General features: G+C 41.4%; 1 protein-coding gene across 1 annotated transcript in view; it reads right to left on the bottom strand.

The window, feature by feature from the left end:
• IGF2BP3 (insulin like growth factor 2 mRNA binding protein 3) overlaps nt 1-15,575 on the bottom strand; it is a 167,625-nt gene that overhangs the window by 32,053 nt on the left and 119,997 nt on the right. Inside the window, exon 11 of the mRNA XM_054017064.1 lies at nt 12,165-12,296. Within this exon, the coding sequence (XP_053873039.1) occupies nt 12,165-12,296 (132 nt within the window). The remainder of the gene's footprint in view (nt 1-12,164; nt 12,297-15,575) is intronic.

Raw genomic sequence — 15,575 nt, 5'->3', positions numbered from 1 at the left:
TTTATTTGCAACTGTATCACATAGTTGGTTCATATTCAATATGTGATCCACTATACCCTCCAGATTCTTTTCAGTAGTACCACTGCCTAGCTAGTTAATCCCCATTTTATAGTTGTGCATTTGATTTTTCCTTTGTAAGTGTAGCAACTTGCATTTGTCTTTACTGAACTTCATCTTGTTGATTTCAGGCCAAGGCTTTGTCTACACTACAGACCTTACAGTGGTACAGCTGTATGGCTGCAGCTGTGCTGCTGTAAGGTCTCCCGGGTAGCCATTCTATGCCGGCTCTCTCGCCAGCATAATTAACCCGCCCTTAACAAGCGGTGATAGCTTTGTCAGCAGGAGACAAACTCCTGCTGACATAGCGTTGTCCACACTGGGGCTTTTGTCAGTTGGAGAGAGTGGGAAGAGAGGAGAGGAAGAACGGGTGTTTTTTCATACCCCGACTGACAAAAGTGCTAGTGTAGCCAAAGCCCAATTCTACAGTTTTTCAAAGTCCTTTTGAATTCCAGTAGCATCCTCCACAGTGTTTGCAACTCCACCCAGCTTGGTGTCATCCACAAATTTTATAAGCATACTCTCTACTCCACAATCTAAGTCATTAATAAAAATATTGAATACAGCAGAACCTCAGTTACAAACACCTTGGGAATGGAGGTTGTTCGTAACTCTGAAATATTCATAACTCTGAACAAAATGTTCTGGTTCTTCTTTCAAAAGTTTGGAACTGAACGTTGACTTAGTACAGCTTTGAAACTTTATTATACCAAAAACAACCCGCTGCTTTTAACCATCTTAATTTAAATAAAACAAGCACAGAAACAGTTTCATTACCTTGTAAAAAATTTTTTAAAACTTGACCCCCTTTTTTTTTTTAAGCATACTCCCAGTTCTAAATGAGGTGTATGGTTGATTGGTCAGTTTGCAACTCTGAGGTTCTACTGTAGTACCAAACCTAGGACAGACCCCTGCAGACTCCACTAAATAGGTCCTCCCAGTTTGACAGTGAACTATTTATAACTAATCTGAGTACACAGTCTTTCAACCAGTAGTGCCCCCACCTTTTAATAATTTCATCTAGACTTGCCCCAAGTTTGCTTATGAGAATGTCACATGGGACAGTGTCAAAAGCCTTATTGAAAATCAAGATGTATCACAATTACTGTTTCCCCTCTATCTACTAGGCCAGTAACAATGCCAAAGAAGGACATTAGGTTGGTTTTGCATGATTGTTCTTGACAAATCTATATTGGCTATTATTTATCACTCTTATCCTCTAGATGCCTATAAACTGATGGTTTAAAAATATATTCCAGTATCTTTCCAGGTATCGAAGTTAGGCTAACTGGTCTATAATTACCCGGGTCCTCTTTGTTTCCCCTTTTAAAGATAGGTATTATGTTTGGCCTTCTCTAGTTCTCTGGGACCACACCTGTCCTCCATGAGTTCTCAAAGATAACTGTTAGTAGTTCTGAGATTGCTTCAGCTAGTTCCTTAAGTATTCGGACAATCTTGCAATAGGGAATTCCCAACAGAAACAAGCCTGTTTTCAGAAAATGACAAATCCCATGTTTTCACAAAAGTGAACATTCAGCAATGAAGACAAAGAACCACCTGTCATTCTTTAATTTTGGACAGATGACAAAAAGAAACAGGTGAGGGGAATCGTCAAGGTAACAGTGAGTCATGGAGTGGGATGAACCAGGTCTATTATGAACAAATTCAGTAAGTTCATGAAGTTGTATATAGTGCTTAAATACTGTTGATGGCCACAACAGAAATGCCTATTATTCTAGAAACAATTTCTTTGGATTTAAAATGTGTGGTAATGTACAAGCAAGCTGAATGTGTCCCTTGGGCTCTTGGCAAGTTGCCCATGAAATCCTTCCTTTACAGAATCCGAGTATCCACAAATTCTGGTCTGTAATAACTCTGCTGCTTCTAAGGAACTGGCGAGCAAAGAACCAAGTTCTGATCAATCTCCGGAAACATCCCCAAAGGTCAATTGTTTCACCAAGTTTTAAAATAGCAAAAATGTTTCCTTAGAAAGTTAGGGCCAGCTCAGAAGTGTTGTGTCAGTATCTGCACCAAGTGGGATATGCTCGGGTTCAATTCCTGGTTTCTGGCTACAATCCAGCAGGGACTGAGTGCACAGTAGAGGCAATCACTGGTCAGCTTAAAAAATGGTGTTCATGGGCTCCGTGGAGTGATCCCATCTAGTCCTTAGTTTAGAGGATGCTGACGCTGGCAGTTATAGAGTGGCTCAGGATTTAGGGGACCTTCAGGAAAATAAATTTTATTCAAATTAAGTTTCTTCCCTTTCATAAAGTTTATTAGATCCAGTTAAATCTAAAAAATTCCATTTCTTGATCCAGAGTAAGAGCCTCAAACAGAACTTTGAGCAAACTGGTTCGAAGTTGCATTGAGGAAGGCTTAATTATTTTTGTTTAAAAATGGTTGGGATCTATGTTTAGTCAGTGATGCCTAGAAGCACTGTAGCAGCCTTAAAATTGTTCAAAGCTGCTACCAAGAATAGTTCCAGAGGCTCCAAGACAGTGAAAAAACAAACTGCTAACTTGCCAGCTCTCTGTTGTTCACGGTGCCAATTTCACTGTTGTCCATTCCACTGGCTGCCAGACCTTCTCCCCTACTGTCTGAGCATTTCAGGAAACAGTATTTCCTGTCATTCATTCACCAAGAGCAATGCCAATTCAGCATGGCAGGGATGAGAGTTTTGCACTGCTGTGAGATCCATCCATTTGGCTCCACGAGGTAGACTGATCAGACAGGGTGGAGCAGGATGCAGCAGGGTGGAGCAAATTTTTCTTACATGTTGTAAGGTGTCAATAGCAGCATGAGGGAACTTAGAAAAAAAAAGATGTTGAGGAATTCTAGACACTGAACCTACAGTCTTGGAAAATTCACAGTTTTAATCATTTGGAATCAATCACTGAAGGCAGTTTTTCAACCTCACAATAATCCACCAAGACTGCTCGTTGGCTCTGGCACCTTCTGGTGTTAATGAAGTGCCGTCTCCACTGCATAGATGCCCAACTGACAGGTGAACAAGGTTAGTGAAATGTATATCCTCCCCACAACTGCACCTGAAGCCCTGCCTCCTTTTGGCTGTAGGATGACTCCCCACAACAACCACTACCTGCTGTTTATTAAGCTATCCAAAATGATTAGGGTATAATGCAACTCAGAAGAATTACAGTGAATTAAATGAATTGGTGTACCAACCACACACAACCCTGCACATGTTAGAGACGCTGCTTTTAAATACACAATTGCAGGAACTAATCTCTTCACATCTATATCTCAAAAGTTCAAACTCCAAGACAGACTTGACATGAAAGATGCTAGAGGATTAGAAACCGTTTACTTTCCTTCCTTCTCACCCAAGCACAATACTTCAGGCTATTGTCTAGATCTTTCATGAAGCAATTTTTCATTTTAAAAAGTATCTTTCCTCCAAGAGAAGCAGTGCAGCAAGCATTTTGTCACATGCACAGAAGTGAGACAGGAGACCCATTCCAGCTTGACACCCCAGAGAGAGGGGAATCTCTCTTGGTCACCACCTCACATATTACATATTCACATATTAATGGAGATATCCCATCTCCTAGAACTGGAAGGGACCTTGAAAGGTCATCATGTCCAGCCCCCTGCCTTCACTAGCAGGACCAAGTACTGATTTTGCCCCAAATCCTTAAGTGGCCCCCTCAAGGATTGAACTCACAACCCTGGGTTTAGCAGGCCAATGCTCATACCACTGAGCTATCCCTCCCCCCCTCTTCTGCAGAAAAGTAACATGGCTACAAAAAGCTCTCTCCAAGTCTCCCATCCTGTAGGAGGGGTGCAGGAGTAAAATAAGGCACAACCTAGCAGCCTGACTCACTAATGAGGGCACAATAAAATTAGAAGGCCTTCAAGCCTAGCACTTGCTTTCTTTTGGTACAGAAGATGGCCTTTTTTTTTAAACCGGGTTCTGTATGCATCATTTTAAATTGATCTCATGCAGGGTGAATAAAAATCAATGATTTTAAAAAAATAAATGAAATCCGTTTTGATTAGATAACTTTTTTCCTCAAAAAGCATTTTAAGATAGTTTTAGATAAGATACATTATAGCTCAAAGATATCTCATCATGGAATAGGGATTATAAATTCTAATTCTATACTATGAGACAATATATTCATGTAATGTTTAAGAAAAGTTTTGTAAACGAGTTCCAATAGTTCATGGATTAGGGACCCAATCTTATGGAGTTCCAGGGGCTTCTGTATAGATTATTTAGGTTAAACTTTCTATCTACCCAATCGGACTCAGTGCTCAGTCTACAAGATACCTTCAGAGATGCTTAGTTTTGCAGTTCTCAAACTGTGGATTTCTGACTCCAGAGATCACATGCTTGTTAACTGCAAAAATGTTTTAAATAAATAAATAATATATAGAGGTGAGAAATAACAGACCTCAACCCTATTGTCCCTCTGCAAATTTGTGTACACAGAGTCAATCCCTTACCTCTTGCTAAAAATGCAAAGTTTCAAAAAGTTCCATGAATAGAAGACTGTTGGGGGCGGAATAGATCTGGACAAGGAGAAGAAGTCTGGAGAAAAATGTGAAAAAGGAGGGACAGGCAGTAGAAACAAAAGTGAAACTGTTTGAGCAGCATATTCCAGAAGTCTTGAGGTCTTTGAGTGTAGCCTTCATTGATTGGAGATCTATCAAACCATTCTCTCACTAGAAGGGAAAACCTACAATAACAGCAGGCCGTAAAAAAGACCCCGTTTGGGAATATTTTAATGAAGTTCCTCTACCTGTGGGTAAGACAGGCATGCATGCAAAATGCAAACTGTGCAACAAAGAAATGCAAGGCCTGGTTGCCCAAATGAAATGACATCATGAGAAGTGTTCCTTCTCAGGAGAAAGCTGTGTTGAAGATGATGAAAGGAACATGTCTGAACATGCAGGATCTTCAGGTTGGTAAACTTTTTTATTTCATACTTCTTTCTTAAGGACTGTCTGTCTTCCTTCTGGACTATTCTTGAAACTCATGTTTGAGCAAAAAATAAAGTTGTTACTCTATGGTACTATCATTTTAGATGCAGTTGTGATAAAAAAATGAATTGCTGAAATAGGCAGATCATCTTTTTACAATTTTGCCTTTAAGTAGTACTGAGTGATCAGTGAATGCAATGAGTAATACTAAATGAGCTGTATGGTAATAATAATTTAATAACTGCATTGACTTGTTTAGGAGAATCCATCCTCAACGTACAGGATTCTGAAGACTATCCACCTTCAAGATCACTATAGTTTTCTATAGTTTCAGTTATCTGCCAATGATAGTGTTTCAATCATATCATGTATGTCACAGTCACAGTATATCATGTGTAGCAAAAAGAAAAAAATCTCCATCATCCAGAAACAACCATAAATATGTTTGTGATAAGAACCAGCAGATTACAAAAAGAGATAATCGATGAAAAAATTGCCCGGTTTGGTTATGCAACAAACTCCCCTTTCCGTATGATTGAGAACCCACACTTCATTAACTTGGTTCAGTCATTAAGACCATTAAGATACAGTCCACCCAACAGAGCAGATGTCACAGGAAAACCGCTGGATAAAGTGTATGAAAGAGAAATTGAGCAGTGTGCAAAAGGTCTAGAGGGTGAAATTGTTAACCTGAGTCTTGATGGGTGGAGCAATTTCCACAATGATCCTGTTGTATGCGCTTGTGTGACAATAGGAGCAGGGAATGTCTTCCTTACAAAACAATTGATACGTCAGGAAATGCACACACAGCAGAATACTTACAAGAAGTCGCAGTAAAAGCTAGAACAAGCTGTGAAAAAAAAATTCAAATATCTAGCATGCAGCTTGGTCACAGACAATGATGCAAATGTATCCAAGATGAGAAGAATTTTTGAAGAGAGTCCCAAGCTAATAACATACGGCTGCAGTGCTCATTTGATGCACCTACTAGCCAAAGATTTCAGTGTTCCAGAAATAAAGGCTAATGTGGAAGTTGCAAAATACTTCCATAACAACCACTTTACAGCAGCTGCTCTGAAAAAAGTGGGAGAAACCAAGCTAACTCTCCCATAAGACGTGCGATGAAACTCAGTAGTGGACTGTTTTGAGCACTATATCAAGAACTGGCTTAATCCGATGACAGTTTGTGAACAAAATCATGAAAAAATAGATTTCTCTTAAGCCCAATGGCTGTGACAGTGCAATGTTGAACACATGCCGAGTACCCTGAAGCCTATTTCTGTAGCCTTGAACAAAATGAAGGGAAATTAGGGGTACCATTCGTCCAGATTCCCCCGGACATGTCCGGCTTTTTGAGCTAAAAATAGCGTCCGGGGGGAATTTGTAAATGTCCGGACATCCCGCCCCCACCGCAGAGCGCGCGCGGCTAACAGGGCAGCCGGCCGGATGGTGCCACTTACATGGGGCTCCGACAGCCAGAGAGAGCTCCTCCTCCTCCCCCCTGCAGCAGAGATCACTCCCTCCCTCCCTGCATTCGCAGTACACCTCCGGCAGTCTGGAGCTCCTCCCCCGCTCCTCCTCCACTGTTGCCCAGCGTGCCGGGACGAACGGCTCAGTCCATTTCTGAGCAAGCTCACAGAGACATTAGGCAAAGGCCAACAACAAGGGAGCCAGGGGGTCGGAGAAGGAGCAGGGAGGTTTTGGAGGGAGCAGTCAAGAGACTGGGGGGGGGGAGGTCGGGAGTTTGGGGGGGCTTCCTGGGAGGGAAGTGGATAAGGTTTTGGGCAGTCAGGGTACAGGTAGGGGGTAAGGTCCTGGGGGGCAGTTAGGAGGGGGGGAGGGTCTCAGGAGGGGGCAGTCAGGGGACAAGAAGCAGGGGGGAGGGTTGGGGTTCTGAGGGTGGTGGGAAGTAGGAGGGGCGGGGCTAGGGCAGGACTCCTCCCGTCCTCTTTTTTGCTTGCTGAAATATGGTAACCATAGGGAAATAGCTGTTTATTGCTGACGCTGTTGAAATTTGGAAGGAACTGAGTGAGATCTTAAAAAGAGAAATATGCAGTGACAGTTACATTACAAGCATTAAAAAAACGAATGGGACAAGCACCATCTTCAGCTTATTAATGATTAACCTGTTGAACTGGAGATAGTTCACCTCCCAGTGACTTCATAAATATCTGCTTCAGTTACCTTTGGTAAATGAAATAACCAAACAATCATTCATTTTCTGATATAGCTGTAAAACTGTTTACCTGCTGCGTCTGCAGGTTTGGCTGATCGCGGCTCCCACTGGCCGCGGTTTACCACTCCAGGCCAATAGGGGCAGCGGGAAGCAGCGGCCAGCACATCCCTCAGCCCGCGCTGCTTCCTGCAGCCCACATTGGCCTGGAGCAGTGAACCACGGCCAGTGGGAGCCGCGATCGGCCAAACCTGCGGACGCGGCAGGTAAACAAACCGGCCCAGCCCGCCAGGGGGCTTACTCTGGCGGACCACGTGCCAAAGGTTGCCGATCCCTGATGTAGAAATCCATGCTTAAATCATGATTTAAATCAATTTGATGTAAATCAAATCCACTCTGATCTCATGTAACCCAAAATGTAAGGGTGCAAATACAACATAAAGAATAAAGAAGTACACATTTGTATTGATTTCACAACAAGCTACTTTCCCTTCTTAAAAAGGAACTGTGACAAAGCATCGGGCTCCCTGACCTTGCCTGGAAAGGGTGCCAGGTGGCTTCTCAACAGGAGGTCCTTCCAGGAGAACCTTAGCAGTTCGCTCACTTGGTGCAGGGCAGTTTACGTATGCAGTGTTTTTACTTTCAGGTAAGCGGAGGACGTTGTGAATAATAACCATAGTGTGCGTTCATATCAGAGGGATGAGAACTCCACCTGGTTGCACAAACAACTGAATTCCTGTTGAAAGAGGATGTTGCTAGTCAAGATCTTTAAATTAAAAGTTCTGGCAGAAAATTACAGCCGAAAAGCCTGACTGCCTCCTGATCTCCTTGGTTCTTTTCCTCTAGGCCCCTCTCGTTCCCCTTGGTCCTTATTAACCTCCCTTGGTATGTTTCCTGCCTGCCCTTTGCCTCACCTCCATGATCCTTCTTCCCGTCCTACAACTTACTTGGATTTTCCTCATCTCAATCTGCTCTCTTATCTCCTGAAACTTTTCCCCTATGACTTGCTCCCATTTGTTCTCCTCCCCCTCTCCCAGACCCTGTTCCCTTCCCCCACCCAGTAGAGCCTGTTCTCTTTAGCCTTACCCCCTGCCCTGTGCATTGTTATGCCTATCCTACTGCATTGCTGCCCAAGTTTTGCTCCACTAGTAGATGCACTGAAGAAGAGAGGGAGTTGGGTAACAGAGCATTAAACGAACATAAAAATGGCCATCCTGGGTCAGACCAAAAGTCCACCTAGCCCAGTGTTTTGTCTCTGACAGTGATCAGTTCCTGGAATCTGGAGTACTGATGTTTCCCAAAACTGGCTATCTAGGAACTACTCAGCTTCTCTGATTCTCAGTAGCATCTCTATTTGCCCTTCCAATCCAAGAATCTTTTCCAGCACAGCCACCAACTTCCATTTCATATACAGGAATCCCTTCCAGCTCAGACAAGAAAGAAAACATGCAGGTCACCACCACGCTTCCATCGCTGGGCACTGTGAAATCACACAAAGCTGAACCTGAGAGGATAGCCTCTCTCTCTAACCTACCTCCAAAACACTCCTGTTAGCAGCCTCTGTTCATGGCTCTTGCGTTTGCCTATTAAGTGACTTTTTATATCAACTCTTCCAGCTCAGCCCTGCCCCTCACCACCAGAAAGTGATGAACCACTCAGACTTCAAGCAGCAAGGGTCAGAGCCATGCAGGCTTTACCAAGGCACCCCAATGCAAATTGTCTACACCCTCCCCCATTCCTGTTGCCAGTCCCCAATCCCAACCTCCAAGAAAGAACTCCAGCTTGATGTTCCTAGCTATCTATCCTTTGTTTCCACCAATTTATTCCTTAGCTTTTTGCATATCTACTTACCATGCAACCAGAAACCCAGTTGAATTAACAGCTGGGACAGCAGCATGTTCAGGAGGTTGAGAGTGCAGCAGCACAATGGGGAAGCAAGTTAGGAATCTGCTAAAAAACGCATGTTAGCCTGTGCCACTTTCCAGCTGCAAAAATTCTACATTGCTATAAAATAGCACCTGCTTCTTGATGGGCTTTTCCAGCGTTTTGAGGTCCTATTTCCAGAAATCTTCCACCTGGAAACCGGCCAGGATTCTAAAGAGTAACCTGGATAAGTTTTTTCGTTGGTCGTAGGGAGTGGGGGGACAGAAGGGTGAGGATGGATTAAAAGAGAAAAATGGGACAAAACGATGTCTTGACATTGCCACCTCCAAAAAGGTAGCAGGAAGTTCTCAAACTCGGCACTCAGAGAGACATATATTGGCAGTAGCAATTTACAGTAATAAAAGGAAGGGAAAGCAAAACAAAGAACCGAGAGAAGAAGAAGATAGAATAGGAAAATGGGATTGAAGTAAGAATTCTTGCAGGAGTAGTAGGACAGCTTGCAAGTTCAGGTAAAGGAGAAAAATAGTATTTATAACTACTACCAATGTAAAGAGAAATACGGACTGCCAGCATAAACAAAACCATCCTTCGTTTCCAAAACACAAACCATCAGCTTCTACAGATGACATTTTGTGCAAAGCAATGAAGCCAAGGCTGTGTTTTAGTTTTCAACCAGAGAAAGTATTTTTGGATTAGTTTCATCTTCAATACTAATTAAATTTTTCATGGGCGCATTGCTTTTAATAGTAAGATTGTGCGGTATAAACATAGCATAGATTGCCTCCCATGCTCTCTTTTAGAACATTTTCCTGATAAGTCTACTAACATTACAAACTATGTTCAGTATAGAATCTCCCTACACTCAAATCGTTCATTCCCATGAACAATGTTATGAGTGTGGTATTTATTCTCTTTCTTTCAGTGACATTTCCTTGGCTTATTTCTCTGGGAAAAATATTAAAGAAACCCCTACTACCATATGTATAGTTATTTAGCCCATCTGAGTGCAGTTATTTACTCAAGTTCATAATTTCTTATCTCATGGTGGATTTGGCTTCATGTACAGCATGCATGGTAAATATAGAGATGAGATTTGCTAAGAAAGCCTTCTGCAAAGTAGTAACCAAGCCTTGACTTTGACATGGGGGTGAATATATAGTGCAACCAGTTTCCTGAACACACTGTCTGTGGGCCTCCATAGCCAATATGCAGCACTGCATCTTTGCCCATCGAGTGTTGCTCAATATTAATCAATCAATTTAAAAGTTAACTCAAAGGAATTCTCAGTAAAGAAGATGGTGAAAAGTTCTGTCAGGTCTCTGGGCTTTGTAAAGTCTTACCAGTTGCTTGATCTAATACACCTCTACCTCGATATAACGCGATCCGATATAACACAAATTCGGATATAACGCGGTAAAGCAGTGATCGGGGGTGGGGGGGTAAGGGTTGTGCACACCGGCAGATCAAAGCAAGTTCAATATAATGCGATTTCACCTATAACGCGGTAAGATTTTTTGGCTCCCGAGGACAGCTTTATATCGAGGTAGAGGTGTAGTTCATTTTGAAAACCTAATAATCTTTTACTGAGTTGGTAACCATGGAGGCTAGTGATAGAGGAGTGAAGAAAAATTACCTCCTCCCCGCCTCCAAAAACTGCAGAGAGTTTGCAGATAAGAACCTTCCCTTGTTAGAATGATTCCTGGAGGGTCCATGTGATGCAAAATATTGCTATGAAGCAAGCAAATGGTTCCCCGAAGAACATTAAGAAGCAAAGAATTTGAACAAGAGAACACCATGACTCCTCACACTCTCTTTTCAGAAAGCATCATACTATGCACACACACACGTTCCAACAGATTCATCTGTATTTATAAACCATCACCTGTATACGGAACCTCCGAGTTACGAACACCTCAGGAATGGAGGCTGTTCATAACTCTGATATGTTCGCAACTCTGAGCAAAACGTTATGGTTGTTCTTTCAAAAGTTTACAACTGAACATTGACTTAATACAGGTCTGTCGCATCTTACGCGCATTTAACATGCGCAATTTCAGCTTTACGCGGTCGGCAAAAACAAAAACAAGAGAAAAATAACAATTTTAATGCTGTACCTGTAGTGCAGGCGATTCCGCCCGCCATTCAACTCAATGTAATTTTGACTATACGCAGTTTTCGCTTTACGCGCTAACCACGGAACGGAACCCCTGCGTAAGATGAGACTCACCTGTACAGCTTTGAAAATTTACTATGCAGAAGAAAAATGCTGTTTTCCCTTTTTCTTTAGTAGTTTACATTTAACACAGTACTGTGCTGTATCTGCTTTATTTGTTTTTGTTTGTTTGTTTCTGCTGCTGCCTTATTGTGTACTTCTGGTTCCAAATGAGGTGTGTGGTTGACTGGTCAGTTCGTAACTCTGGTGTTCCTAACTCTACTGTACTTAGTGTTGTTTTATACCAGTAGGTTTTGTACATACACAAAAATGATGTATTGAAAGATAAATTTGTTTTTGCTACACAGAATTCTAATCTATTATCAAATGCCATATTTTCCTTCATATTAGGAAACCAGATAGGAGGGATAGGCTTATATAGATTGTTTTATTTCTTGTAACCACTGACCAAGTGTTTTTCTAACTGATTTAAGAGTGAAGTATAAACTTGCACTTATTTTTCTGCAGGGATATAAAAGAAAATCTCTATCATGTGTTTAGAAAACAGGGTTTCATACTTTTCCAAATCTCACTTCTTTGATTTCACCGATAAATTCATCACTGATAATTTTACACAACAGTCACTGAGTGTTTGTACTCTTCTGCACCCACCTTAGATAATTTTCATGTGGAAACAGGATAAACAAGCCAAGCTGAAAGCATTCAGCAAACAAACCCAGCACATTACATCAAGTAAAAACACAAAAGAACTGTGCTACTAGTAAATTGTTGCCAGAACACTGACATACCTGGGTCTTTGCCAAGTTTTTCTTTTTTTCAAGCTTTGACCAGCATCACCTTATAGTTACAGTTACCCTTCAACAGTAGTCAAACTTTGACAGCACCCTTTTTTGCCAATATAATATAGCCAAAAGTAAGAAGACTTCTTACCCCAAATGGTGGATATGAAGTAGCAGCGGCAGCAGAGGCAACACCCACTGTGGGAGGTGGTATTCCTGAAGAAGAAGGTGGGAACAGACCCAAGGCATTCAGATTTAATCCAGGAATTAAATGTGCTTGAAGCTGCAACGGTAGAAGAATTATTTAGCTTTACAATGTAAGTTATTAAACTTAATCAAAATCCTAGTTGGGACAATGTAATAGCCTCTTTTGTAAAGATGCCAATGTTTTATTTTAAATCTACATTCTTGAGGATTCAGATTTCAGATCTATAACCCAGACAACTCACTTAGGCCAATAAGGTTAAAAGCTTGGCTCTAATGTGACGGTCAGGTGTCTCTCACTACAACTTTATTTTTCAATGAAGTGGCCCACAAGATTGGAGAAAAGAAATCCAAGTGACAGGCAGACCTTTAGACCGCATGCTTAGAATGATGTTTAGTACAAAAACAATAACCCGCTTGACTTTGTGATAGAAAGTCAACAGTCCTTTAGAAACAGAGCAGCTCTACCCATAACTACTAATTCTCCCTGCCTCCCACACTGCTAAAACTGGAGGTGGACTGCAGAGTGTGGAGTGTGAAATTCCCCCACAGTGCTCACAGGGTGAGCATTAACTATAAAGATGCTGCATGTCACTTATTAGATCAGTGGTTCTCAAGCTATTGCCACATATGCAACGCCCTGAGTTATGTGGGCCACATCCACACAATATATATACTACCTGTATGGCCCTGAGGATGTCACATGGGCCGCAGCTGTTTGCTGATCGGGCCGCAAGCAGCCCATGGGTTGAGAACCACGGGACTAGACTGTTCCTGGGCAATTTGATCGAGCCTAATTACTAGGCGGTGTTGTAACATTCTAACACACTCCAGAATCTTCAGTTAAGCTCCAGTTCCTCCCCTCCTCCCCCACCAAGTTATTTCCCTGCAATACAATTTGACATTGGCAACTTAAAGACATTTCCCACCTGACATCCAGAACAGAATGTTTTGGTTAAGTGTTGATATATATAGCTGAATTTTTCATACAATCATAAAAACGTAGGGCTAGAAGGGATCTCAAGAGGTCATCTAGTCCAGCCCCATGCACTGACGCAGGAACATTTACACTGAGACCAACCCTGACAGGAGTTCGTCCAATCGGTTCTTAAAAATCTCCAATAATGGGGATTCAACAACCTCCCTTGGAAGCCTATTCTAGTATTATCTATCTTTAGAGTTAAAACGTTTTTTCCTAATATCTAACCTAAATCTCCCTTGCTGTAGATTAAGCAGATAACTTCTTGTCCTACTTTCAGCGGATATGGAGAACAATTGACCACCATTTTCTTTATAACAGCCTTAACATATTTGACGACTTATCAGTCCCCATCCCCATCCCCCTCCAGTCTTTTCTCAAGAATAAACATGCCCAGGTCTTTTTTTAACCTTTCCTCATTCCCTTTTATCATTTTTGTTGCTCTCCTCTGGACTCTCCCCATTTTGTCCACATCTTTACTAAAAGGTGGTGCCTAGAACTGGACACAGTACTCAAAGTGAGGATTCAACAGTGCTGAGTAGAGCAGAACAATTACCTCCTGGTGCATCACAAATGCATTCAATTTGTGATCCATTACAACCTCATAATCAGTGGTTTTCAACTTTTTTTCATTTGCGGACCCCTAAAAAATTTCAAATGGAGATCTAGACTGCTTTGGAAATCTTAGACAGTCTGTGGACCCATAGGGTTCTGCGGACCTCAGGGTAAAAACCACTCTTCTATGGTAATAACCTTTTGTGGATCCCTCAGACAGTCTCTGGACTCCCAAGAGTCCATGGACCACAGGTTGAAAATCACTGCCCTAGGTCCTTTTCAGCAGCACTATCACCTAGACAATTATTCCCCATTTTATAGTTGTGCATTTGATTTTTTCCTTCCGAAGTGTAGTGTTTTGCATGTGCCTTTATTGAATTTTTTCTGGTTGATTTCAGACCAGTTCTCCAATTTATCAAGGTCATTTTGAATTCCAATCCTATTCTCCAAAGTACTTACATCTCCTTCCATCTTGGTGTCATCCACAAATATTATAAACACATACTCCACTCCATCATCCAAGACATTAATGAAAATTTTGAGTAGTACCACACCTAGGACAGACCCATGCAGGGCCCCACTAGATTCATCCCAGTTTGACAGGCTGTACTCAGAGTAATTATAAACAGTTTGCTTTCACCTTATAGTAATTTGTGCACTCACCTTATAGTAATTTCATCTAGACCACATTTCCCTACTTTACTTATGAGAATGTTATGTGGGGCTGTATAAAAAGCCTTACAAAAGTCAAGATATATCATGTCTACTTCTTCCCTCTATCCACTAGGTCAGTAACCATGTCAAAGAAGGAAACTGAGTTGGCTTGGCACGATTTGTTCTTGACAAATCCATATTGGATACTACTTATCCTATTATCCTCTCGGTTCTTAAACTCATTGTTTAATCAATTTGTTTCAGTATCTTTCCAGGTATCTAAGTTAGGCTAACTGGTTTAAAAATTCCAGGTCTTCTTTGTTGCCTTTTTTAAAGATAGGTATTATATTTGACCTTCTCCTGTGCTCTGGGACCCTCACCTGCCCTCCATGAATTCTCAAAGATAAATCGCTAGTGATTCTGAGATTGCTTGAGTTAATTCTTTAAGCACACTAGGATGAATTTCATCAGGTCCTGCTGACTTGAATAGATCTAACTTATTGAAATATTTTTCAACCTTTTCTATCCCTATTCTGGCTTGTGTTCTTTCCCCCTTTTTGTTACTATTGTGTAAAAGCATCTGATTACAATTAAGCTTTTTAGTGAAGATTGAAGCAAAATAAGCATTAAACACCCAGCCTTCTTGGTGTCATCCATTATTAGCTCTTCTTCCCCGTTAAGTAGTGGATCTACGCTTTCTTTTGTTTTTCTATTGCTCCTAATAGAACCTCCTGTTATATCCTTTTATGTCCCTTGTTAGGTGTAACTCATTTTGTGCCTTACTCTTTCTGATTTTCTCCCTACATGCTTGTACTATTCTTTTGTTCTTAAAGTTAGCAGTTTGTCCATGTTTCCACATTTTGGAGGATGGTTTACCCAAGTCTTCTCTGGTCTACCAATCTCTACCTGTGACATTGTTGAATTACAGGGTAATATTTTTTTGCATTAGATAATCAGCAATTATCTTCATAGGTGTACAGTTCTTTACCTTCCAAATTAGAAAGGACATACTTCTACTCCCAAATTAAAGAGCGAGTCCTATACATGAGAAAATAGGAAACTAAGGAAAGTCTCATTTACAGATTAAAGTTACCAAATAAAAAAATTGCTCTTATTATGTTAAAAACAGAACAGTATCAGGAAACTAGAAAGCACTTCCTTCAAGTACTT

Source organism: Malaclemys terrapin, chromosome 2, assembly GCF_027887155.1.
Source record: "Malaclemys terrapin pileata isolate rMalTer1 chromosome 2, rMalTer1.hap1, whole genome shotgun sequence".
Taxonomy (NCBI): domain Eukaryota; kingdom Metazoa; phylum Chordata; order Testudines; family Emydidae; genus Malaclemys; species Malaclemys terrapin.
This window is presented reverse-complemented; position numbering and strand designations above follow the sequence as displayed.